Source organism: Mastomys coucha, unplaced genomic scaffold (genome assembly GCF_008632895.1).
Source record: "Mastomys coucha isolate ucsf_1 unplaced genomic scaffold, UCSF_Mcou_1 pScaffold5, whole genome shotgun sequence".
Lineage (NCBI taxonomy): Eukaryota > Metazoa > Chordata > Mammalia > Rodentia > Muridae > Mastomys > Mastomys coucha.
Genome location: NW_022196911.1, coordinates 70867339 through 70891375, shown reverse-complemented (window position 1 = coordinate 70891375; position 24037 = coordinate 70867339). Strand labels below are relative to the sequence as shown.

Sequence of the window (24037 nt, the reverse complement as noted above, 5' to 3'; positions counted from 1 at the left end):
TTTTGGCACAAGGAAGGAGCTGGCTAAGCCCAAGAGGCAAGTGGTGATAATGAAACCTGCAGTTGGGGAACAGTGGTAAGGGTGCCATGAGAGCCCATGTGCTCATGAAGAGGCTGGGGTGTGAAAAGAGCCCATGCAGGGAAGCCGCACATTTCCTCTAATCCCAGGCAGAAGCAGAGTCCCTGAGTGGGACTCCCTGGGCCTCCCCCTTACCTAACTGGTCTCCATCCTTAATTTGAGATTTATAGAGACCTCAAAGGCTGAGCTACTGTGTGACGCTAGCCAGCAGCCTAACCTTCCCCCATGTTCCTCTCTAGATGTCCCTTTTTCTTCTGAGACTATTACAGTGGTGTGTGTGTGTGCGCGTGCGCGCGTGTGCGTGTGTGTGTGTGTGTGTGTGTGTGTGTGTGTGTGTGTGTGTGTATGAAGCCCTCTCCGACTCTCCTACACCAGCTGAGCCCCTTCCTCTACAGCTCAGTAACACAGGCTCAGTTCTATACTGGTTGAGAATGCTCATGGTTCTCAGCTCCTTAGAGAGTCTGTTTTTTCATTTTCCTGTCCCCAAAGCCTAGACAATGACTGGTTCATTTTTAAGCTTACCTGAGGATGCCAGGGGCCACCCCATGTCTCCACTAGGCTGGCAATGTTCTCTGTCACTGTAGAACAGATGACTGCCTGGTGGGAGCTGAGATAAAGAGAGAGAGATGGTCTCCCCTGGGGTTCCCAAAAAGTGCTGAGCAAAAAATGGCAGAATGGGCTGGGGAGGTAACTCTGTGGCTAGAGTGCTTGCCTAGCATGTACAAGGAAGAGCCTGGGTTCGAACCCCAGCACTACATAACCCAGGCGTGGTGGTTCATGCTTGTATTCTCAACACTCAGGAGGTACAGCCAGGAAGATCAGAAGTTCAAGGTCATCCTCAGCTACATAGTGAGCCTGAGACCAGCCTGGGCTACATGAGACTTTGTCTCCAACAAACGACAAAGCAGCAGAAGGCCAACTGACTAGAGTAATATCATGTAAAGTAAATCCATCTCAAAAAGCGAGTATCATATATTTTCTTTCAGTTTTTTTTAATATTTTATAAAGGCCTATAAAATCATGTATGTATGCATGTATGTTTGTATGATATGAAAGAGTAGGGGGCTGGAGAGATAGTTCAGCAGTTGAAAGCACCAGCTGCTCTTTCAGAGGGCCTGGGTTCAATTTCTAGCACCTACATGGCAGCTCACAACTATCTGTAATTCTAGTCTCAGGGGATCTGGTGCCCTCACACAGTCACGCAGGCAAAACACCAACGCACATAAAATATATATTTTTTAAAGACAGTGGAAGTAAAACTGTCTAAGGGACTGATAGGAGGCGGGAGGGGTGAGAAATGGGGGGGGACACAGATGTGTGGGGTAAATGTGCTTAACACGCAGAACACACTTCTACAAAAGCTTCGAGGTTCATATGCGTGTGTATGTGTGCTGGCTATATGTGTGCTGTGCCTATGTGTGGGGGCCAAAGGTTTCTTCCTCAATCCCCCTCTGCCTTATTTTCATTGAAACTTATTATGATTATTACTATTAGCGTGTGGAGTGATGTGTGAGTGTGGGTGTGCTATGGCCCTCACGGAGGTCAGAGAATGTCTGTGGATCCCATGCTCTCCTAACACGTTCATGTGGGTTCCGTGGCTGGAACTCTGAGCAGCAGGTTTGCAAAGCTGGTGTCTTTATCTGCCGAGCCATCTTGCTGGCCTTAGTTTTTGAGAGAGGGTGTCTCATTGAACCTGGAACTTGCCTGGATAGCAAGTCCCAAGGACCCTCCTGTTCCTGCCTCCCCCGTGTCAGAATTACAGAACACAGTGCTTAGCAGTTTACGTGAGTGCTGGGTGGGCAGGGCCTCCTGCTCAAACAGCACTTTACCAACTGATAAAGATCTCTTTAGAGCCCTAGAACATTAAAAAAAAAGTCTATGAAGCCAAAAATGAGTACTTTGGGAAATAGAGGCAGGGAGATGAGGAGATCAGGAGTTCAAGAGCAGCCTTGGCTACATAGCGAGTTCAAGGTCCTGTCCCCCAAAGAAAGGAAGAAAGGAAGAAAGAAAGAAAGAAAGAGAAAAATAAAAAATCTATGAACTTAAAAACATGTCAGAGAGACTGTTTTGTTTTTTAAAATCAGGGACAGAAGGGGATGACTCCAGCCTCTAGCGGAGCAAGGCTCCACAGCACCCTACCCTGAATGGCTGTGGCAGAAGTAGCTAGTTGTGCTGAAGGAAGGCTCCATTTAGCTTCTGAGAATCAACCGTTTTGATGTTTGGGACAATGGTGCCATTCTAACTGCGTAGCATATGAGCTGCTGAGTGACAGATGATGTCACCAGCAACAGCCTCTGGTCCTTCTACCTCCTGGGGGAGAAAGCTCCAAAAATACACTCAATGTCCTGGGCCACACTGCCCAGCGTGGAAAAAACTCAGCCACGGGGATTATGCTGGCACACAGTGGCGGGGCCGTTAGGAGACATTACCACCCTTCCGCTGACCATCGCTTCTTCCATCTAGGACTTGCTAAGTCTTTTTTTAAAAATTTAATAAAGAGCTCAGACTTCTGATTTTCCCACTGAGGGCCTCGCTGCCTAAGGTTGGAAATGAAATCAACAACATAACAACTTGCTTGAATTTTAAGGGACATGGGCATCAGCCTGGGTAAGAGCAAGCAAACCATCAGGCTCAGAGGCAGGATGGCAGTGATGTGTTTTGGGGTCCAAGGCCCCCTTTCATTAAAGCACTGAATCTTGTACTAAAAACAGCCCTCTGCTGCCGATCCGCAGAGATGCCAGAGAGGCAGACAGGCTTCCAGGCCCTTGCCCTCTGCTCTCCCGGTCAGTTCCTGGACTCCTGGGAGAAGCTTGAGGGCCAAGAACTCGCTGTTCTTGGCCTTTCTGCTGATGCTGGAATCGACAGCTATTCAGCTATTCAGCAGCTGAGGCTCTTAGGCAAGCTTGGAAAGAGTTTGCTCCTTCTCCTTCTGCAGAGGAGAGACACAGAGATGGTACTGAGCTGGGTAGCCAGGATGTGGGAAGTGAATTGTGTTCTATGTGGGTGGGGGAAGTGCCGTGTGTGTGTGTGTGTGTGTGTGTGTGTGTGTGTGTGTGTGTGTGTGTGTGTGTGTGACAGAGAGACAGAGACAGAGAGGGAGAGAACATGTTCTTGTGTGTTCCTGTGAGTCAGTGTACCGCTGCTCCCTTTGGCTCCTCCTGCCAACAAGCATGCTGTGTTCTCAAGTCAAGCTTGGCCAGGCTCGCCCACCCCACCAAAGCCCAGGATCTGCCACCCCATCAGGAATGCGGGGTTATGAAATAAAAAACAGGGTTCTTGTCCAAGAGAATTTTTATTATTATTTTTCTCTCTTAATTGGATTCAGCATTTCTTACTCCTCATGTCTCCTCTCTGGTAGGGAATTCAGGTCTGTTTATGCAAAGCACAAGAGACTGTGCTTGCCAGAGACCCTTGGGCGAACAGCCCCTATTCCCTGACGGGGCTTGCCTGCATGCTGCTTTCTAGGCTGACCCCTGAGTCTGGCCTTCTGACCTCTGCCCAGCCTGGGGTCATCCAGGATGATCAGGAGGAACAGGACCACTGTGATGCAGGGCTCCTGAGATGGCTACTGAAACACCCTCATCTGCTAAGGCCACTAGATTTTTTCCCCCACTGCCAGACTACTCAGGGCCCTCAGCAGGTCAATGGCCAAAGAGCCTAAACGTTAAAACTGCAGCTAACTAAGCCTCTCCTGAGGCCAGAGCTCAGAGCCTCCCTGGCCTGCACAGACCATCACTGGCAAAAATGCTAGATTGTCCATCCAATCCATTGGACTAACACTGTAGATGCTGCCTTGTCTGCCGGCTTGAAAACCCCAGCAATGTCTTCCCTGGCTCCACCTAGCTTGCCTCCAGCACCCTGACATCCATTTCTCTTGCTAACGTCTGCAGCTTCTACAGTAGGGGTGGTGGGGTGCTCCGGGGTGCCAGACAGGCATGTGTTTGGATATAAAAACGAGGTGATGTACTAAGAATCTAAGAATGTTGGTCCCCTGAAGTGATTCTCTCTGCTTTTCTTCCTTCCCAACTCTTCCCACTGACACCTTTGCCCCAGCAAGCCCAGGGACTATTGTTGCCAGCTGGGGTACTGAACAAAATTGCGGCAGCTTTTTTCTTGCTAGGAATTACCGATAACAGTCCTTACTTGAGCAAATATAGGTTCCCGTATAGTTTATAAACATGATAAGACATACAGTTTGGTAAGGAGTGGGTTGGGGGACCTGTGCATTTATATATTTATATATATATATATATATATATTATGTGGATGTGTGGGCAGAGTGAGAATATATATAAGTGGACATAGGTATAAAACTGCACCTTCTGTGTGACTCTCATTGCGAGTAAAGTTCTAAATGTCATCCTCTGGCGATCTCTCCTTTGGTGATTGGTTCGTGGACCCCAGCAGGTCTGCCAGGACTGCCTGAGACGTCAGGAATGAGAGGCATTACCCCCATGGGTAGGGACTGAGGGTGGCATAGGGTTGGACAGGGCAGGTTAACTAAGTGATCTCAGGTAAGAGCCAAGAGTGCTCTGAGATTGCTGGTTGCCCCAGCTGGCTCTGGGTGAGCCTTGTTCTGAGTCCTGCTCCTTCCAAAACCAGCAGGGTCCTTCAGCCCTTCTTTCCAAATGACCAGGATTCCACAGAGCCCAGCTTCCTCAAGAGGCACATGTCCTGACACCACTAATGACTCACTTCACGTGCCTTTGACCACTGTGCTGGAGTGGATACGGTCCGGAGGTGCTCGGTCAGGACAGCCAGGCTGTACACTTTGGGCTTATAATCCACCAGGAAGGGTCCAGACTGTGACTGAAGGCTTTAGCAGCCTTTTCCGGAAACCCAGCAGATCTTCCACTTAGAAAAAAAAAAAAAAGAAAGAAAAGAAGAAAAGATTCTGTTCCTTGCTGGACATGTGGCAGTGCTGGGTGATGAAGCCCTGGATCCTCAGCGGAGAGTGACCACCAGCCCCAGTATCCAGGCCAGGAGTGAGACCCCGAGGGCCGCGCCTGAGGAGGCCTGCTGCACCCCACTGGGGGCACGGATGGGGGTCCTGCGAGCACACTTGCCCTTCCTCTTGGGTCGTGCAGTGGGCATGATGTCAAAGCTGAACTTGTGCTGATAGTCAGGGGCATAGTCCTGCAGTTCAGGAAGCTCTTTCCCAGTGCTCACCTTAGAGATCTGGTTTCGGTTCCTGTGGCTGGTGCAATTCTTGCCTGGCTTCTTGTAACCTGACCTGGAGCCAGGCAGATGGCCATGTGGGTGGCCTTTGTCCCTGGAGGCACCATGGGACGGATGGTGCTCCTTGCGGGCAGCCCTATCAGAGGTGGTAAGCGTGTGAGACTTGATCTGGTGAGGAGATGCTGGTCCTGTGCAGTTCCGGAAGTCCTCAACCCTCAGAAGCTTCAGGTCCTGGCCTTGCCGCAGCTCAGGGGTCGCACAGGGGACAGCGGAGCTGGAGCCCCGGAACCTTCGCAGCCATTCCCACAGGGAACGTGCCCGGCAGCCACAGTCCCAAGCATTCCCATTGAGGCGAAGGAACTCCAAGGCCACTAGGGGGGCCAGACAGTCACCCTGCAGCTCAGTGAGGCTGTTGTTGAAGAGAAAGAGAGTGGTTAGCCTGTGGAGGTCATGGAAAGCCTTGTGGTGAACCCACTGTAGCTGGTTCTCATGCAGCAGCAAACGGTCCAGGTTCACCAGGCCGCGGAAAATGCCTTGGCCCAGGCTCCATAACTTGTTACCATGGAGAAACAAGTGACTGAGGTTGACCAGGTCCACAAAGATGTCATCTTGGAGGTACTCAATGTGGTTGTCCTGCAAGTAGAGGTACTGCAGGCTGTGCAGGCCACCAAAGATGCCCGCGGGCAGGGTGCTCAGTCCACACTTATAGAGGTAGAGGGCGTGAAGCTTCACCAGGCCTTGGAAGGTCTCAGGTGCCAGCGTTCGAAGCTGCCGGTTGTCTCCAAGGTCTAGCTCCTCCAGATGCACAAAGCCCTCGAAGGTGTTGGGAGCGATGAAAGTGATGTTGTTGGAGTAGATCCAGAGGGTGACCATGGCGGGGCTGAAGTGACCCTGTTGGAGGAAGGTGATACGATTGTTCTGCAGGAAGATGCGCTCGCTGTCCTCTGGGATGCCCTCTGGGATGGCGGCAAAGTTGTGTGCCTGGCAGCTGACAGTCATAGGCGAGGGGTAGCACACACAGTCTCGAGGACAACCACCACCCAGAGGTAGCTCTCCAGCCAGCAGCAACAGCAGCAATTCCACACAGCACCCTGGTGGGGAGAAAAAGAACAGCTGTGAGGGGCTGCCCAGAGGAGGTAGAGATCCATGGGGAACAGAGGGTGGAATGGAGGACTGGCAAATGACCCTGTTGGCTCACAGAGGTTCTGTCCTCTGTACTGTACACAGGGGTCCCTTAGGCTAGGAGGCTGGACAGGACATTTGGGGCCAAGGCTCACATTATCTCCACATCTCTTTAATGCTGTCCCTAAAGTCTCTAATCCCATCCAAATACCTCTTCAGACTGTTAGCCCCACTGCAGGGGGAAACACACCTGTTGAACACAAGCAAGTCGGCCTCCGGCTCCGGTTCTGGCTCTGCCACTTGCTCACTCTTACTGCCTTTGCAAGGAATGACTCTAACAAAGCAAACAGCCCATCTGGAGTCCTGAATGATCACTTTATTTAAGTGATTCCTTAAAATGAAGAAAGCATCGCGTCCATGGTACCAAAGCATGTCTCAATAAATGCCTCTTTCGCTCTGTGGCACAAAAACTTCAAACCTGCAGGGCCGTGGTGGTGCACACCTTTAATCCCAGCACTTGGGAGGCAGAGGCAGGCAGATTTTCTGAGTTCGAGGCCAGCCTGGTCTATAGAGTCAGTTTCAGGACAGCCAGAGCTACACAGAGAAAACCTGTCTCAAAAAACTGAAAGAAAGAAAAAAAAAAAAAAAACTTCGAACCTACAACTCTTCCTCTATGGCTGTATGTTAAATACAGTTCACAAAGCTGAGCTGGCACACAGAGAAGGCATGTTTCTGTGAGGGGCTGTGAGTGACACCAGGGCTGACGCACGAAGCTTCCCTGGGGTTCATGGTACTGCCAGATCGAGGCTGCCCCCCTCTGCCTCACCTTCTGGCCCTCTGCCTCTCTCTACCATGCTTAAGATTGCTAGGCTGTGGCTGTAAAACTGGGCCTTGCCTCTTGACTGTCCAGAGCATTTCCTCTGTAGCTTCCCTCTAATTGGGCATTAATTAGGCATTCGTTAATGGATCCTTAAAATAATTATTTTCGGATGTGTCCAGCCTGTGGTCGGGTAATAGGCCTGTGCTCATTATTGAAGCAGCCTCATTATGGACGATTGTCATTACCTGCCTTTTTCCAGGGTCACAGCTGCCCCAAGTGGCCCAGCAGGCCCGTCAGGAAGATGGGGAAAGGCTCCAGGCCTACAGGCACCCACCCTGAAGAGCCAGGCAGACATGACCTATGCTGCCTCGGTTGGCCTCTGGCCCCTTCTTTTCCAGCTAATTCAGCAGGGACTCTTGGGAGAGCCAGGGCCCCTGGGGCATATGAGCTGAATCTTCTAGCTGCTAGCTGTGCTCAGATGATGTGGAATGAAAGAAACCATGCTCCTGACCAGGCTTCCCACTCGGGGTCCCAGGCCCAGAGACTCCCCAGGCTCCTGGTAGAGTAGGTCTCCACCTTGACTTCCACCCCGACCCTCCCCCAGCCCCATTCCCGACAGAAACAGCATCGTAAGTTGACAGCTCCCAGCTGTTGGGAGTTATGGGTTCCCAGAGAGTGGCAGCTGCTTCTCGTCCCCTGTAATCACCCGGCTTCAACTGAATGTTTCCAGCACATAAAAATCATCGCATATAATTTAGTTTTTGCATAATTGGGTTCAGTTGTGATTTCAGAGCAATTATGACCTCAGCAGCAGTGGTGGCACAGCATAGGACCCTTTCTGGGCTGCAGTGCTTTCTGCCAACCGACCCCTAGACAGCATGCAGGCTAGAGCCAGCTCTGCCTCAATTTCCCACTCCAAAACATGTCTAGATGTTACTCTGTCAATCTTCCACCTTAGCGTTTTGGGCATGGCCTCCAGCCTTCCAGACTCTGTCCTAGGGCTCCTGTGCTGCAGAGGGAGGCAAGGGTAAGAGAGGTTCCAAGGCAGAGGCAGGCGGAGAGTCAGCTAGAGGGCAGCCTGCCCATGCTATCACCACTCACTCTGGCCACATAGTCCACAGGTCCACTCCAACCTCCAGTCCTCCAAGCTTGGCTTGCACCCTCTCTTCCAGGAAGGCCATTCTTGCCAGAGCCTTCCCCAAGGAGAGGCCCTGTCCCTGTCCCCTGGGAAAGCCCAGGTTCTAGTTTCAAGGACATTCAAGGTGCTTGTCCCACATTTTATGCTGAATGAGACACAGCAGAGCCTTCACGGGGGGTCCTGTGAAAATGAAGCTGTTTTCCCCCCTGGCCTGCAGCTGCAGGCAGGTAGGGGCTGCAGTGGGCTTATCACTAATACCATTCGACATTTGTACAGCTCGTCGGAGTTTACCCTCAACCTCCCCTGTGTTCTCCCATATGCTGTAGCTGCTCAGTCTCTGTGCACCCCAAAAGAATCTGGAAGTCCCTTGGGGAGATTACCCCTTATGTGGGGGCCTCCAGGGGATACAGGGAAAACTAGGCTAGGGCTCTATTTAGGCAAACAGACAAAAAGAAAAAGAAAAAATAAAAGCCAAACCGCACCAAACCTCAGGTGTGGACTTAGTAACTAGTTTATGAACACACCGTGGCAAGTGGAAGAGGCAGACAGCCAAGTGGCATGAAGGTAGGACTGGAGTTTTTCTTCTAAGAAGGCAACAAGGGGACAAAGGGACTCTAGCCAAAGACCTGATGCAGAATTGGGCTCAGTTCCCCTGTTACCTCAAGGAAGAATAGGCTATCATCACTAGGAAGCCTAAGGCAATGAGACCACAAGGACCTTGTAGGACAGTCACTTCCTGCAGTGAAGGGCTCTTCTGGAAGCATACTAATAGGATGCAGTCTCAGGACAGCTGGTCCCTGTCCTTTAGTATTTTCCACATGCCAGGGTCCATGCCAGGGACATTAGCCTTCCAAACCTCCAGCTCTTCTAATGGGGGGAGGAGATGTTGAAGGTTTCAGCCACTCTGCATCCATGCCTTTGAAAGCCAGTGGTATGACTCCAGGACCCTGAGCTAGCTGTCCTAGTCAGCCCTGGCCATTTCTGGACTCCTTGCCTGAGCCAGCAGGTGCCAATCCTAGAATTGTCACCCAGCAGGTTTCTTCCCAGGGAGGCAAGCACTGCATCACCATGGCGCCTTCTATGCCCCCTCTATGAGGCCCTTGGGAGCCCCGCCCCACTGATTGCCTGATTAATGTACCAACAATGAGGATGGAGCCTTTGCTGTGCATTTTAAAATTGCAAATTAGCAGGAATCCAAGTCTCTGTGGAGGGGCCCCGCACCTCTCCTGCCAGACTCATCAGGCGCCTCCTGGGCAGGGCTGCCTTCTACTTGAGGGGGCGGAAGGGAGAAGACCCAGCTCTATTCTCCTTCCCCTCCAGGGGATGCCCTTCACTGTGTTCTGCTTCGCTACTCCCAAACCTCCGGCCTCCCACGCACGTGAGTTCCCAAGCGGCTCTAAGGCCTCCCTCATTACTTCTTCCATTCATACCTGCCCCCTAGCCTAGGAGAGTCATGGAAGCCAGTGTGGGAAGGGCCTGGCAATGAGCGTCATGGCTCATTTGCATATGGGGATGGCAATACCAGGGTAGGTACCAAGACAGTATAGGAGAAATTAAGGGGGTGGGGGGCTAAGGAAAGCCTCTGCTATCCCTGGGCCACCAGTTAACATTCCTTGGTCGCTGATCCCCTCTGTAACACCAGTCCTTCCGCAACCTCCCAGAGTTTTTGACCTTTGAACTAGAGCTGAGAAAGGTCCTGCTCTGTTCAGCTGCCTTAGCTGTGAGGGGAATCTGCTCCGACCTCAGCATACAGCTCAACAGAGGGCATGCAAGCAAGGGAGCTAGCAGTGGCCTCGGGTCAGCTGGCAAACCCCAAACTCTTCCTGCCAAGCTGAGCATGAACAGCCACCTCATCATGATCCCACCGGACCAGACCCGGTGGGATGGGTGGCAAGGCTAGGCCAGCAGAATACCATGCGCAAAAGCACCGGGGCTGGGAAAGGGCCTGTGCTTCCCACCCCCTCTAAGGGTGCAGAGCCTCCAAGGAAGACTGTAACCTCGGTGCAGCTGGGCTCCAGCGGCCAGAGACTTGGCTCCAGAACCAGCATCAACAGGGCCTGTCTGCTAAACCCAGGCTACACAAGCTAGGGCAGGAGACTCGGCCCTGCAGCATCCTGGCCATCAGACGTAGGTAAGAGAACTCACAAGGAAGATCTGACGCTGGGAATATGTCTTTAACTGAAGCTCTACAGCAGCTGCATTTACACAGGAGAGAACGCGGTGCCCAGAGCATCAGTGGCTGGTCACAGCTGGAGAACACAGCAGCCAGCCGGACAGGTCACACCAAGCTACCCTGCCTCCAGTCTGGGGCTCTAGTTTCAGCTCCCTGATGCCCGGAGTGGGCAGGGCAGCCTCAAATCAGGCTGGTCAGCTTTCTCAGGCTCCAAAGTGTCAGGACAGCCACTTCAGCTTAGCACCCAAGGGGCTGCCCCTCTACCCCTAAGTAGGGACATCCCCATGGCTAGTTTCCCATGGTCCCTGGGCAGGTCACTGGATCTCTCTGAAGCTGTGCAGGCTGCTTGGCCATGGAGCCAATCTCTCTGGCCTTCAGCCCTCCCTCCCTCCCTCCCCTGCCCCCAGCCTGGCCAGCTGCTCTTCTCTGAGCAATCGATGCTAACCGAATGCTCTCTTGCTGTGGGGATGGCGGCCTCGGGCCAGGCCGGCTGCACTCCTGGGGCTGCTGGCGCCTCAGGCCACTTGGCACTTGTGCCACTTGTGTTCTAAGCATAGGCTCCTTCCTGGCTCAGCCCTGAAGACAAGAAAGCTGGCCAGGGAACAGCTGGGCTCCCCTCTCAGTTTCCACTGCTGTGCAGAACGGCCGGCCAGCAGCCTCCTATCCACGGCTGTGAGTAGGGCAAGGCTGTGGAGCCAGAAGCTGAAGTTGAATCCCGGCTGCTCCTTTTAATGCTCGTAGGAGCCTCGTTTTCCTCACCTGCGAAATAGGGCAGTCACTGAAAGCTCAGCCAGTCCTCCAGCCCACGGATACTGGTACCCACCTGACCTTCCCACATCTCCATCTGTCTAACTGAAACCATCCAAACCAAGCTCTTCTCTTCCTCTACGGCCTCCTCCGTTCACAGCTTCTCCACCTTTTGTAAAGATGACCCCTTCACTTCAGCTGCCTGGGAGGGACACCTCAGAATCACCGTGGCTCACTCTCTGGAAATTCTGCTGGCCAAATTTTAGAAGTTATCTAGCCGGGTGGTGGTGGCGCACGCCTTTAATCTCAGCGCTTAGGAGGCAGAGGCAGGCAGATTTCTGAGTTCGAGGCCAGCCTGGTCTACAGAATGAGTTCCAGGACAGCCAGGGCTACACAGAGAAACCCTGTCTCGGAAAAAAACTGTCTCGTTATCTAGTGTCTATCCACTTATCATACCTGCCACTGCTCCCCATTTACCCAGAGTGTTGTGTAGCCTCCTGTATGCCCCACCCCTGCCCCCACCCCACCTCCTGGATGTCCCCACCCTCCGCCCCAGCCCCGCCCCATCACCCTTACATCTCCTACAACAGGAGCTATGAGTCAGAAAGTGCTGCTTCTCTGCCTGAATCCTCCATGGCTCCCATCTAACCGTAAGCTGCCCCCAGGTCTTTCTCACGCGGCCCAGAGGTCCTGCCTCTCCCTGGCTCCACAGACCTTGCTGCTGTCCCTTCCCACATGCCAGCACTCAGCCTCTTGCTTTTGTCCATGCCGTTCCGTTCACCTGGAACGGTTCCCAGTGTGTCTGCAAGGCTTCTTCCCGGTGAGGCCACTCTCGAGCAGCCATTCTCAAGGTGCTCCTTCCCTGGTACATTTTACTCTACTGCATGCAACCTCTTGGACAGCAAGACATTTAAGTCACTTGTTTACTTTCTTTTTTTTTTTTTTTAAAGATTTATTTATTTATTTATGTAAGTACACTGTAGCTGTCTTCAGATGCACCAGAAGAGGGCATCAGATCTCATTATGGGTGGTTGTGAGCCACCATGTGGTTGCTGGGATTTGAACTCATGGCCTTCAGTGCTCTTCCCCGCTGAGCCATCTCACCAGCCCCACTTGTTTACTTTCTGTCCACTGCTGCTTTGTCCTGATGAGCGTGCTCCCTGCACACAGTTGGTGCTCATTAACAGTACTGGGGAAAGGGAATCACCTTTCCAAGTCTCTGGAGAATCGAGTGATGACACTCAGAAAGCCCTAAGCTCAGGCCTGGATCATAGTAGGTGCTCAATAAGCATTGGTTGTAATGAGTCCTGGGAGACTCAGAGTCTTCAGGATGAGAACAGGACACCTGAACTTGGTTCTCATCCAGGCTCCTTAGGTCCATCAAGGAAGTGACCGGTGGATGAGCACTCTGAGGAGGACCTTTCCTGGGCAGGGGGACATAGACTGGGACTTACCTAAGGTATGGGATTTTCAGGGCTAAACTGGAATAATGCTGGACAAGCTAGTCACTCTAAATGGGGCCAGGACCAGAACCTTTCAAAAACAGAAATGTCTGGGTTTAAGAAGAGAGGAAGCCAGATATGGTGGCGCACACCTTTAATCCAGGTGCTTAGGAGGCAAAGACAGACGGATCTCTGTCAGTTTGAGGCCAGCCTTATTCGACAGAGCAAGTTCCAGGACAGCCAAGGCTACACAGAGGAACCTGCTTGACCTGCCGCCCAATTTAAAAAATCTTAGGGGGGAAGCAGTCATGGAGGAACCACATACGTATATGTTAGTATAATATCACACTGTGGCTCTGTACCTGCAGTCCAGGAATGGGGGCTGGACTCAGTCAAAACGTTAGTGTGTGCTAGTGGATATTTGAGCACTGTATTTATGTGCATGTCTGTGTAGATGTGTGCACAGGTGTTGGCTTGAGTGCTTATGGATGTAGATATAGTTGTGCTCATATGCTAGGCAAATATATCTGAATCCGTGCACACAAACTCACATCTACCTCTGAAGACTGGGAGTGACAGCCTGGGGTCCTTTTATCCTCTTGCAGCACCCTAGAGGGAGGCAGCACATACTGAGGATGGAGGATGTCTCTGAGGTGGTTTTTCTTTTTTTTTTTGGTTTTTCGAGGCAGGGTTTCTTTGTATAGCCCCGCTGGAACTCACTCTGTACACCAGGCTGACCTCAAACTCAGAAATCTGCCTGCCTCTGCCTCCCATGTACTGGGACTAAAGGTGTGCGCCACCACTGCCGGGCCTCTGAGGTGTCTTATCTTGGTCCTCACACTCTTTACCTTCAGCACCAGCTCCCCTCACACTCTGAATCAAACACCCTCTGCGGATTCTCTCAGCACCAGGATCCCTCTCAGCTGAGGAATGAATGGGTAGCTACTACCGTTTTTTTGGCTTTTGTCTGTCTGCCTGGGGTTGGTCCCCTGAAACAGGTCTGGTTGGCAGCACCATGCTAATTGGACTGACAGTTTCTCCTGAGAGCAATTTGGGTCTCTCACATCCTGCCCATTAGGCCTAACCTTGCCTGTAGGGATGTGCTGGGGGGTGGGGGGGGCAGGGATGGAGGCTACCCTCTATAGCTCTGGATTGAGGCACTACCCCAAAGTCAGGGATGGAAGCTATCCTCTATAGCTCTGCATTGAGGCACTACCCCACCCTATAAGCCAGGCCAGTGGGAGTCATTTCACCTAGGCAACTCCAGATGGGCATGAAAATCTCTCCAATAAGGGTCGGTATGGGCATAGGTATGGAAAGCCTGGTGAGCCTGGCTGGGCACCTCAGACCTGAGCAGCCCGCACGGGAGACCGTGTCACTGTTGTTCACAAGGATACTGTCCCCAGACTGCCAAGACAACTTGGCTTTCCCCCAACTCAGGACGGTCCAGAATCCAGAGCTCTTAAGAGAGCAGATGCTGAGAGGCACTTAACCCAGGGCTAAGACCCTTCCTTGGAAGGCTCCTTGGCTTTTGACTCTGTTCCCTGTCCCGGTCTGTCATCCCCATCTGTGCCTAACAGCTCTCTGTGGAAAACATGAAGCTCATGACCTCTCTACCTCTCCCAGCATCCCATACCCACACTCCCAGCTCATACTGTGTGCCCTCATGTTACTCAAATCTGCTAGGTTTGAGGGCCCCAGGTTGAGACTGTGGGTTTCCCTCCATCTGTCCCTCCCTGCCTTTCACCACCACCACTAATCATCCTCTTCCTCCTCCTCTTCCTCCTCCTCCTCTTCCTCCTCCTCCTCCTCTTCTTTTTAACAGGGCCTCATGTAGGAAAGGCCCTAAGCTTTGGAACGCCCGATCTTCCTGCCACCACATTCCGGAATTACAGGCATGTGTCGCCACGCCCTGCAGACAGGGATGCAGGTTTCTGAGCATCCATCCTTCCCAGGAGCTTTCCCAGGCTTGCCTCTTGTGAAGCCAACGGCCACTCCCCATAAACAATAGCAAATTGTGAGTGCACCTGGAACCCAGTGGGTAAGTGCCAATATTCTGGGTGTGTGTGGCAGGGCAGAGGACCTTTGAAGGGATCACGGCTATCTATGGAGATGCCTCTATGGGGGGTTTAAGGGACATTCAGGAGAGGGTGCTGGGAGGATGGGATGCTGCCAACCCCTGAGCAGCCAACGAAAGGAGAAGCAGCAGCTCTCTGCCAGCAGCCCTTGTTTCCAGCTCCACCGAGCCACCCATCCCTGGCTGTCAGTGAAAGGCATCCAGGACTGATACGGATACCCAGGCTATGAGTGTAGCCTATACCTGCTGACCACTCTGTTCTGGACCTGTCCCTCCACTCCCCTCCATTTTAGGGAGAGGGTGGGCTCATGGTTATCTTGGAAACATTGGGAGACACAGCTCTTTCACTCATGGCTCCTTCATTGTGGGGTGAGGGAGTAGAACACAAAGAACCAGGCATGCACAAAAGACCAAGTGTAAGTGTTGGAAGCACAGAGGTTTAGATGAAAGAGCGGGGGGGGGGGTGGTGGTGGTGGCGCACGCCTTTAATCCCTGCATTTGGGAGGCAGAGGCAGGCAGATCTCTGTGAGTTTCAGGCCAGCCTGGTCTACAAAATGAGTTCCAGGACAGCTAGGGCTGTCACACAGAGAAACATTGTCTCGAAAAAACAAAAATAAATAAATAAATAAATAAACAAATAGGGGCTACTTTACGTGCGCAACTTTATGTGGGAAAAGACACAGGGACAGACCAACCACTGTTTTTTGTTTTGTTTTGTTTTGTTTTGTTTGTTTTGTTCCTGTGTTGTTGGAAGGGACAGGTATCATCTCTGCTCATATCATGCTGGTTGACACCACCCATGTGGCCCTGCATGTCATCATGGGACAGGGGTGACTCCTCTTATGGGGAGGGAGGGGGGAGGAGTGTCTGTGAGCACCAAGAGCACACTCACACAGGAAGCACTGACATTAAGTGGCTGGACAAACAGGAAGGACCTTGTGGGGGTGGGGGTCAAGGGCAGCTATTTCCTTCTGTTTTTAGCCTTTTTAAATTATAGTTTTTATCTTGAATCACTGCACAGTAATTGTACATATTTATGGGGTACAGCCTGACATTTCAAAACATGTATACAATGTGCGGTGATCAGATCAGGGCAATTAGCATCCCATCGCCTTGAATGTTTATCGGTTCTTTGTGTTGAGAACATCCAAAATCCTCTCTACTAGCTATTTTGAAATTTACAATTAATTGACAACCACAGCTACCCTACTGGGCAGTAGAACATTAGAAGTTACCCTTCCCCAGCTGAGCTGGGGCACCCATTAACCATGCTTGCTCTCTGTCTCCCACACCCTCCCAAGTGTTTGTTTTTTCGAGATGGAAGAAATAGAGCCCGTTTGCATGCCAACAAGCATGATTCAGGAGGAGAGACACTGTCAGAGAGAAACTGAGACAGCCTAAAAGGGCAGAGAATAGGGGGAGATCTGAGGAACACCTGCTCCCAGTAATGGGGGACGATGACACGTACAGAGACAACATTCCAGTTAGCACTGGCAGGTTCAACTTTCGGCAAGAGAGAGGAAGACATAGACAGCTGGTGGTGTGGGTGAGCCAGCTCCCGATGGTCCTCTGCAGGAGGGTGGAACCTGTCAGGAGCTCTAGCCAGCCTGGTCTTGGGACTTTCTCCAGTGATGTCAGCTAATAGGTGTGGCAAGAGGCAAAGGTGGAGTTCCCAGTGAGTGTGCATCGTTGAAGCACCAGAAGTTTGAAAGTATTTGCAAACACACCTTTCTAATCCATCGACCATCCTGGTCCAAATGCTTCCTGCCTCTTGTTGGACTCTTAGGGCTCAGTCTCATGTTCTAGGACGAATTATAACTGGGCTCTTCAGGCCCCAGTCCTCACGCCTGTATCCTTTGATTCCCACAGCCTCTTCACAGCCTTTGGAGCCCAGGTGAGCACCTCCCTGTCCCTACTGGCCCAAGAGCTACACATCTCCAGGGTCCCACAACTGCCCATCTTGAGACCCCAGGCCTGGGAGACCTGACCCACATTACATTTAGCCTGGGCTTCCTGGGTGGTCTCCAAGCCCTCTTTTTACTGATTCAATTTTCCTTCAAAGTCATCTGTCACTATTTACTTTCATTTTAAAATAATACTTGCCAGTTGTGGGGTAATGTAGAAAGTATGGAAGTAAAATGGAAGGGGAAAAAAAAAATCACTACATCACCATTACCCTTGACAACCGTTGGCAGGTCCTTGCTGAACCTTCAATAGTTCCTTCGTTTATATAGAGCTGTATAAAATTTAAATAAAATTTTTATTTAAAGAAATAAAGTTGAGATCGTGTTATATATGCAGCCCTCTGCTTCTACCCAGCTGCGCAGCTCTGTACTGGGGATCCTGAGGGAGCCCTGTGGGCGCAGTGGTCCCTGCCACAGGGCAGTGGGGAAATCAGTTCTCATCAATCAGCCAGGGCCAGTTACCCAAGTATGAATAGAAGGAAGAACGAAGGAGTAACAAGCAAGATTCCCGGAGACTGCAGATGATCCCACCTTACGCATACATTATAATTTATTTATCTCTAAAGCCATTTAGGTCTCCTTTTTTATTGTTATAAATCATGGCTGAGCTGAGCATGTGGTACAAGACCTCTATCCTAGCAGCTGGTAGACAGAGGCAGGAGGATCTTGGAGGCTTGTCAGGGATACATAGTGAATTCAAGCATTGGCTAAACACATACCCTGTCTCAAAACAAAACAAAACCCAAAAAGCCATGTGAGGGGCTGGAGATAGGGCTCAACTGTTAAGAGCGTTCGCTGCTCTCTCAGAAGTCCTAGGTTCAATTCTTAGCACCCACAAGGTTGCTCACAACCCTCTGTAACTCCAGTTCCAGGGGATCCAATACTTTCTTCTGGACTCCAAGGGCACCATGCATCCACATGTTGCACACACATACATACAGGTAAAAGATCCATAAACATAAAAATAATAAGAAACATTTAAACTAGATGGGTTGTGGTGGTGCATGCTTTAATTCCAGCACTTTGGAGGCAGAGGCACACAGTTCTCTAAGTTCAAGGCCAGATTGGTTTACAGAGTGAGTTCCAGGACAGTCAGGGCTGTACAGAGAAACCCTGTCTGGAAAAACAAAACCAAAAAATTTTAAACTAAAAAAGCCAACAAACTTATGACAGAGTGGTGATTCGGGCCTGTAGTTCCCCAGTACTTAGGAGGCCCAGGCTGGCATGGGCTACATGAGATCCTGTTTCAAATTAAAACAAGACAGAACATCATGGCAGAAATTGGAGATATTTGTCGCCTCCTGGGAGGTGAGGCTGATGGGAAACTGGGAGACTAGGGTGAAGGAAACTCCCCTCTCTATATGCCAGGGACTTTTTGATTTATTACTGTGTCAATGTATCTATTAATTCTTTAAGGTCAGTTAAATTAAGTTAAATAACACTGAAAACATCTTTGTCTAAATTCCTGATCTTTCTTTAGACCAGCTTCACTGAGATCAAGTTGCCTTGATGAACATTGACAAGTTACCTTCTAGAAAGTTTAGCTTTATAGCCTTTAGCTTTAAGAGTCACACAAACAGACCCCCAGCCACAGGGGCTTTTAGAGAGGCAGCCCTTTCCTTTGTTCTTTCCATCCAAACTGGGAGCTACTCAAAGGAGACCAGAGCTTGGAGATCGGGGATGGAAGTGTGTGTTAAACCACCTCTGTGTGCATCCTCACATTTATTTCTTGAATAGCTCCCCCAAATCATTACAAATTCATGTCCCCATTTTACCAGTGTGAACAAGAGAAGCTCAACGCACTACAGCCATTTGCTCAGGATGTTAACCACTGTGATTCAAAAGAGATGGAGCTGGCAGCCATGATGGGAGGATTCTTGGCTCTTAAGGAGCACTGCTCACTACTCAGAGACCCTCTCCCAGCATCAGCCTCTCCTAGACTCTGCCCTTGCTCCCCTGTGGACAGTCTCCCTCCTCCCCAGTCTCCATTATTTACTTCCACTCCTTAGGCTTCAGGCTCAGGAGGCCTGAGAAAGGACAAGGCAGACGGGGAAGGAAGTGGAAATTCTGTGTAAACCCTCATCTGTATCACAAAACTTGTCTTAAGTGCCAGCCCTGGGGATTTGCTGGAGCTGGCATGACAGAGGTGGGGCTGAAGGTCAGATTAAATTGGACTAGTAACCCCCAGAGGGATACTTGAAAGAGGTTGCTAAAGAAAGAGTTTCCGGCAGGGACCCGGTGGTTGAGGCAGGCAGTGACTGCATGCAAAGCTGACCTGACCAGGTCAAGCCTGCTTAGAGGGGCTTGGTGGTGACAGGCCTGGAGGTTCACAGGAAACCTGAAATCTTGCCTTTTTCTCCCAGTAATGAGTTGGTATAAAAATGGATCCTGAATAAAATTGTCTGCAGTTTTCAAATTTCAAAATGCATTAGTCAAAATATATCAAATTTCCATGTACTGGCTTACTACCTGCTCTAAGTGGGATCCCTTTTCAGCTGGAATATATTGAAATGTGAATCACCCCCTGAGAGGCAGAGGGGATCAGAGAGAGGGTAAGATCCTCTTAGAATCTGCCGGGTCCTGAGCTCTTCTGGATCCCCAGTGCTGCCCTTCCAACAGTGATAACATTTATTTCCTGGGTGCCTCAGAACCTTGGCCACTTCCTTCAATCTCAGATTCCTAGCCCAAGCCCTTACGCTCTGTTCAACCTTTGCCACAAAGGGCAGAACACAGCCTTCTCCTACTCCAGCCTAGCGTGAGTACTCGGGCTCACCTGGCAGGCAGGCCTGTAATCCAAAGTTTATAACCAATGGCAACTTTGACCTCATTTGCTCCCTGGTGTTCATTTGTATGAGACAGGATCTCCCATAGTCTCAGCTGCCCTTCAAATTGAGAGGCCCCTGTCCCTTCTGGAGACACTTCCTTCTAAGTTTCAGAAGCAGGACTGTGCTGTTTCCATCTATCTTGCTGGCTGTAGCTCCTCCCTCTGCTCATGCTTAGTCTCATTTCCGTGTACCCCTGTTCTCTAGGACTGAGCTCCAGCTCCCCTCCCTGTTTGTCCCCTGGTAAACTCACAAGAACATGCTTAGTACCGCCTTCATGGAGTGAGGTCTGATGGTCTTCCTTAAGGACAGCACAGTAGTCCACTAGACTGCCCACTGACGTTGCCACATGGGTATCTAACAAACAGGTCAGGGCTGGGCAGTGGTGGCACACGCCTTTAATCCCAGCACTTGAGAGGCAGAGGCAGGCGGATTTCTGAGTTCGAGGCCAGCCTGGTCTACAGAGTGAGTTCCAGGACAGCCAGGGCTACACAGAGAAACCCTGTCTCGAAAAACCAAACCAAACCAAACCAAACAAACAGGTCAGGCTCACGGCATCTTCAGCATGTCTCCTAACAGGCTTCCCCATCCCGGCAGCTGAGGGAGCCATTCTTTTGGTTGCTCAGGTTGAAAGTGCAGAGGCTGTTTCCCTGCCTCCCTTTCCTTTATCCTCTTCTACTTTGATTCCCCATCCCCCCACCTCGATTTCCCCATCACACATTATTCTGTGTCCTCCACACCCACTCTGTCCTTGGCAGCTGTCCTTTCTTCCCCTAGACCCTATGATGGCTTTCTTACTGGGTCTTTTTATTTTCTTCCCATCATCATCACCCTCCACATCACAGCCAGATTTTTTTTTAATTTAATTTAATTTAATTTTGTTTTTTTGAGACAGGGTTTCTCTGTATAGCCCTGGCTGTCCTGGAACTCACTCTGTAGACCAGGCTGGCCTCGAACTCAGAAATGCGCCTGCCTCTGCCTCCCAAGTGCTGGGATTAAAGGCATTCGCAACCACCGCCCGACTCAGAAATATTTTCAAGAATAGTAAGTAGAGGACCAGGGATGCGGCTCAGTGGTACAGCACTGGCCTTGCCTGTGCTACCACACAAACACCACAAAACAAAACAAATCGTGTTACTCTCCTGTTTGGCACCTTCTAATAGTTTCTCCTTGCACCACAATGAAATTCAGTGTCTCATCAGCCTACTATGTCCTCATGATTGCTCTGGCCTCTCTAGAACCATGCTGTATCAGCTATACCAGGTCAGAGCAAGCTCTATCACCTTGGAGGTTTGGCTCTGCTTTATGGTAAACTCCATACATATTTCCTACCTATGAACGCCACAAAATTCGCCATTTGAAAGCACACAGTTTAGTGGCGTGTGGTGCATTCACAGCATTGTGCCAGCCTCCACCATTATCTAGTTCCGGAATATTTCCCTCACTCCAAAGGGAGACCACATGTCCATTAGCAGTCACCCCCATACTCCCTCCCCCAGCCCCTGGCAGCCACAAATCTCCTTTAAGTCTCTGTGGACTTGCCTGTTCTGAATAGTTCATAGACTCAGAATCACATAACGTTTGCTTCGGAGATTTAACACTGGCTGCTTCTACAAGGCCGCTTGTCCCGGGCAGGGCCTTTGCAGGGCCATCTCTGTCTCAGATCAGACATCCCCTCCCTGTTTTAGAACACCCTCCTCCTGCCCCCAGCCACTGTTGATTTCATAAGAACCCTGCTCCGTTTATCCCCCTCTCTGCACTCCACACTCCTCGAGTACCTGGTTTAATTATTTGCTTATGTGTTCCCTGTCCCCAAGACAGTGCTGGGCCCTCAACAATTATTGGTGGTCTGAAAGAGCCGACTCACTATCTATTGCTCTACACAGAGCCATCTAGCTTGCTACAGGAATCCAGGTGAGGCGCATGCAGGAGTGAGATGGGAAGACTCAGAGGGAAGGTCAGCCTCCGCCGGTGAGCTCGGAGGACTGGGGATGGCTTTTGAAATAGACGAAAGTACTCGGGCAAGTCCAGAGGCTGGAAGAACATGCCAGTTAGGAGCTGTGGACAGTCTTCAGCCTGTCCCATTGTTTCCTGAGACTGCACAGAGGAGACATCACAGGCCTCGGAGTTGGGGCTGATACAACATAAAAAGTTCAGTAGAGAGGATGGAGTCTCTTTTGTTTGTGTGTTTCTTCTCCACTGCAGCACCCCCCCACACACCCCTACCCCTACGGTCCTAGCACATTCGCTGTTTCACCAACAGAGAGAACCCTGTTTCACCAACAGAGAGAACCGACTAGGTCCCAGCTGCTTTTACCTCATTCTACAAACAGCTTTTAGAAACATGGGAAGATGGGCGGGGGAGGATGCATTACAGGCAACCGCAGCTTACTCCAGGAGTTGGGGAGGGGTCTGCCCTTTGAGTTGCTCTCTTTAGGAGATATGCAGAGCCAGGCTAGGCCTGGGACCAGCCCACCCCTACCCCATCAGTTCTCCTTATCTCTCTTAGCTGAGCCCCCAACTCCTCTGGGCACAGAGATGTCTGTTCTTCATTTCTCCTGATTGAATCAAACCCAGATGGTCCAGGCCCTGTGGCTCTGAGAGTCCAGCTGAGCTTCCAGGAGAAGAGGCCCTTCCCCAAAGCCAGAAGGCTCAGAAGGGCAAATTCAATTGTGTACAAGGCAGGAGCCATTAACCTGTCTGTGGACTGTGGCACCCACACTGCACCCCCTGCTTCCTTCTGCCAGCAGGGCCTATGCAGTCCTCCCTTCCACTTCTCTGGAATCCTAGCCCACCACCTCCTCAGCTGCGCCCCTCCTCTCTCTGCTCTCTATTCACGATTCTCATCACTCAGGCCCTGAGCACTAGAATGGAGTTTAAGCTAAGGAGGACAATCAGTGGCTGGTGCATCTCATGGGCAAGGGGCTCTAGATGCAAGGGACCATCTGAATACAGAATCCTGGGATCTCAAGTACCCAGCACATGATCTAAAGCTGTGGTCTCTAGAATCACTGAAATACAGCTGTTTCAGCCAGGGGGCGGTGCACACATCTTTAATCCCATCACTGACCCAGGAGGCAGAGGCAGGCATATCTCTGAGGTTGAGACCAGCCTGGTCTACAATGTGAGTTCCAGGACCGTCAAGGCTACTCAGAGAAACTCTGTCTCAAAAAACAAACAAACAAACAAAATAACAAAAAAACCCACAAAAACAACCGGGCGATGGTGGCGCACGCCTTTAATCCCAGCACTTGGGAGGCAGAGGCAGGCGGATTTCTGAGTTCGAGGCCAGTCTGGTCTACAGAGTGAGTTCCAGGACAGCCAAGGCTACTCAGAGAAACCCTGTCTTGAAAAAACAAAACAAAATAATAACAACAACAACAAAATAAACCCACAAAAACAAAAACCCAAACAAACAAAACCAAAAAAGGAAAGAAAGAAATACGGCATTTCAAAGATTTCACATAAAAATAAACCCTGTAGACTATCTCACGAATAGCTTTTATATTGATTTATGGAGAGATTTTTTTTTAAACTTTTAGATTTATTTAATGTGTATGGCTGGAGCTATGGATGGTTGTGAGCCACCACATGAGTGCTGGGGCTGAGCCTGGAGCCTCAGCAAGAGCCGCAAATGCTCTGAACAGCTGAGCTATCTCTCCAGCCCCAAGAAAGATGAGATATTTTAATACACTGAATTAAATAAAAACATGTTAAAGCCAGGCAGCCCTGGCACACGCCTTTAATCCTGGTACTCAAAGCAGAGGGCAGGCATCTAAAGACTTATTTACCTTATGTATATGAAACACTGTATTCATATAGATACACACTGTCATTCTCTTCAGGCACACCAGAAGAGGCCATCGGATCCCATTACAGATGGTTGTGAGCCTCTGGAAGAGCAGTCAGTGCCCTTAACTACTGAGTTATCTTTCCAGCTCTGTTCTTAGCCTTTGCCTACAAGAAAGCTTAAAGTACAACCACTTGCCTTCTATTGGACAGAATTGGTGCAAAGCGAAACCACTGGCTTGGCCTAAGGCTTATTGCTTTTCGAAGCGAGAAAGAGTAGTAAAAGGTCCAGCAGGGAGATCTCTTAGGGGTGCTACTTGGAGGAAGCCAGTCCCAAGGGCCCCTCAAAAATTCTCATATACACACTAGAAAGCCAGTAGCTCCCTAGTAGAGGGACCTGTCCAGAAGGTGCCCAAGACAGGAAGGGGCGTGGCCTGGAGAGGAAAGACCTTATAGTCCGGTCCCTCCTTCCTCTAGCATAGACCTGTGGCTTCTTCAGTGGCTTATACTGTTGTGGGAAGCAGCAAGAAAAGATGCTGTTCAGATGTTTAAGAATCCAGGATGCAAGCCGAGCGGCGGTGGCTCATACCTTGAATTTCAGCACTCAGAGGCAAGGGTAGGCGGATCTCTGTAAGGTTAGCCTGGTCTACAAAGTGAGTTCTAGGAAAGTACACAGAGAAACTCTAT

General features: G+C 50.6%; 1 protein-coding gene across 2 annotated transcripts in view; it reads right to left on the bottom strand.

Annotated features, from left to right (window-relative positions):
- Positions 1 to 3351: 3351 nt before the first annotated feature.
- Rtn4rl1 (reticulon 4 receptor like 1) overlaps positions 3352 to 24037 on the bottom strand; it is a 74360-nt gene continuing 53674 nt past the window's right edge. For both annotated transcript variants that reach the window (XM_031351037.1, XM_031351038.1), the window contains exon 2: positions 3352 to 6347. In XM_031351037.1, coding sequence (XP_031206897.1) covers positions 5023 to 6347 — 1325 coding nt within the window. In that variant the 3' untranslated portion in view covers positions 3352 to 5022. The remainder of the gene's footprint in view (positions 6348 to 24037) is intronic.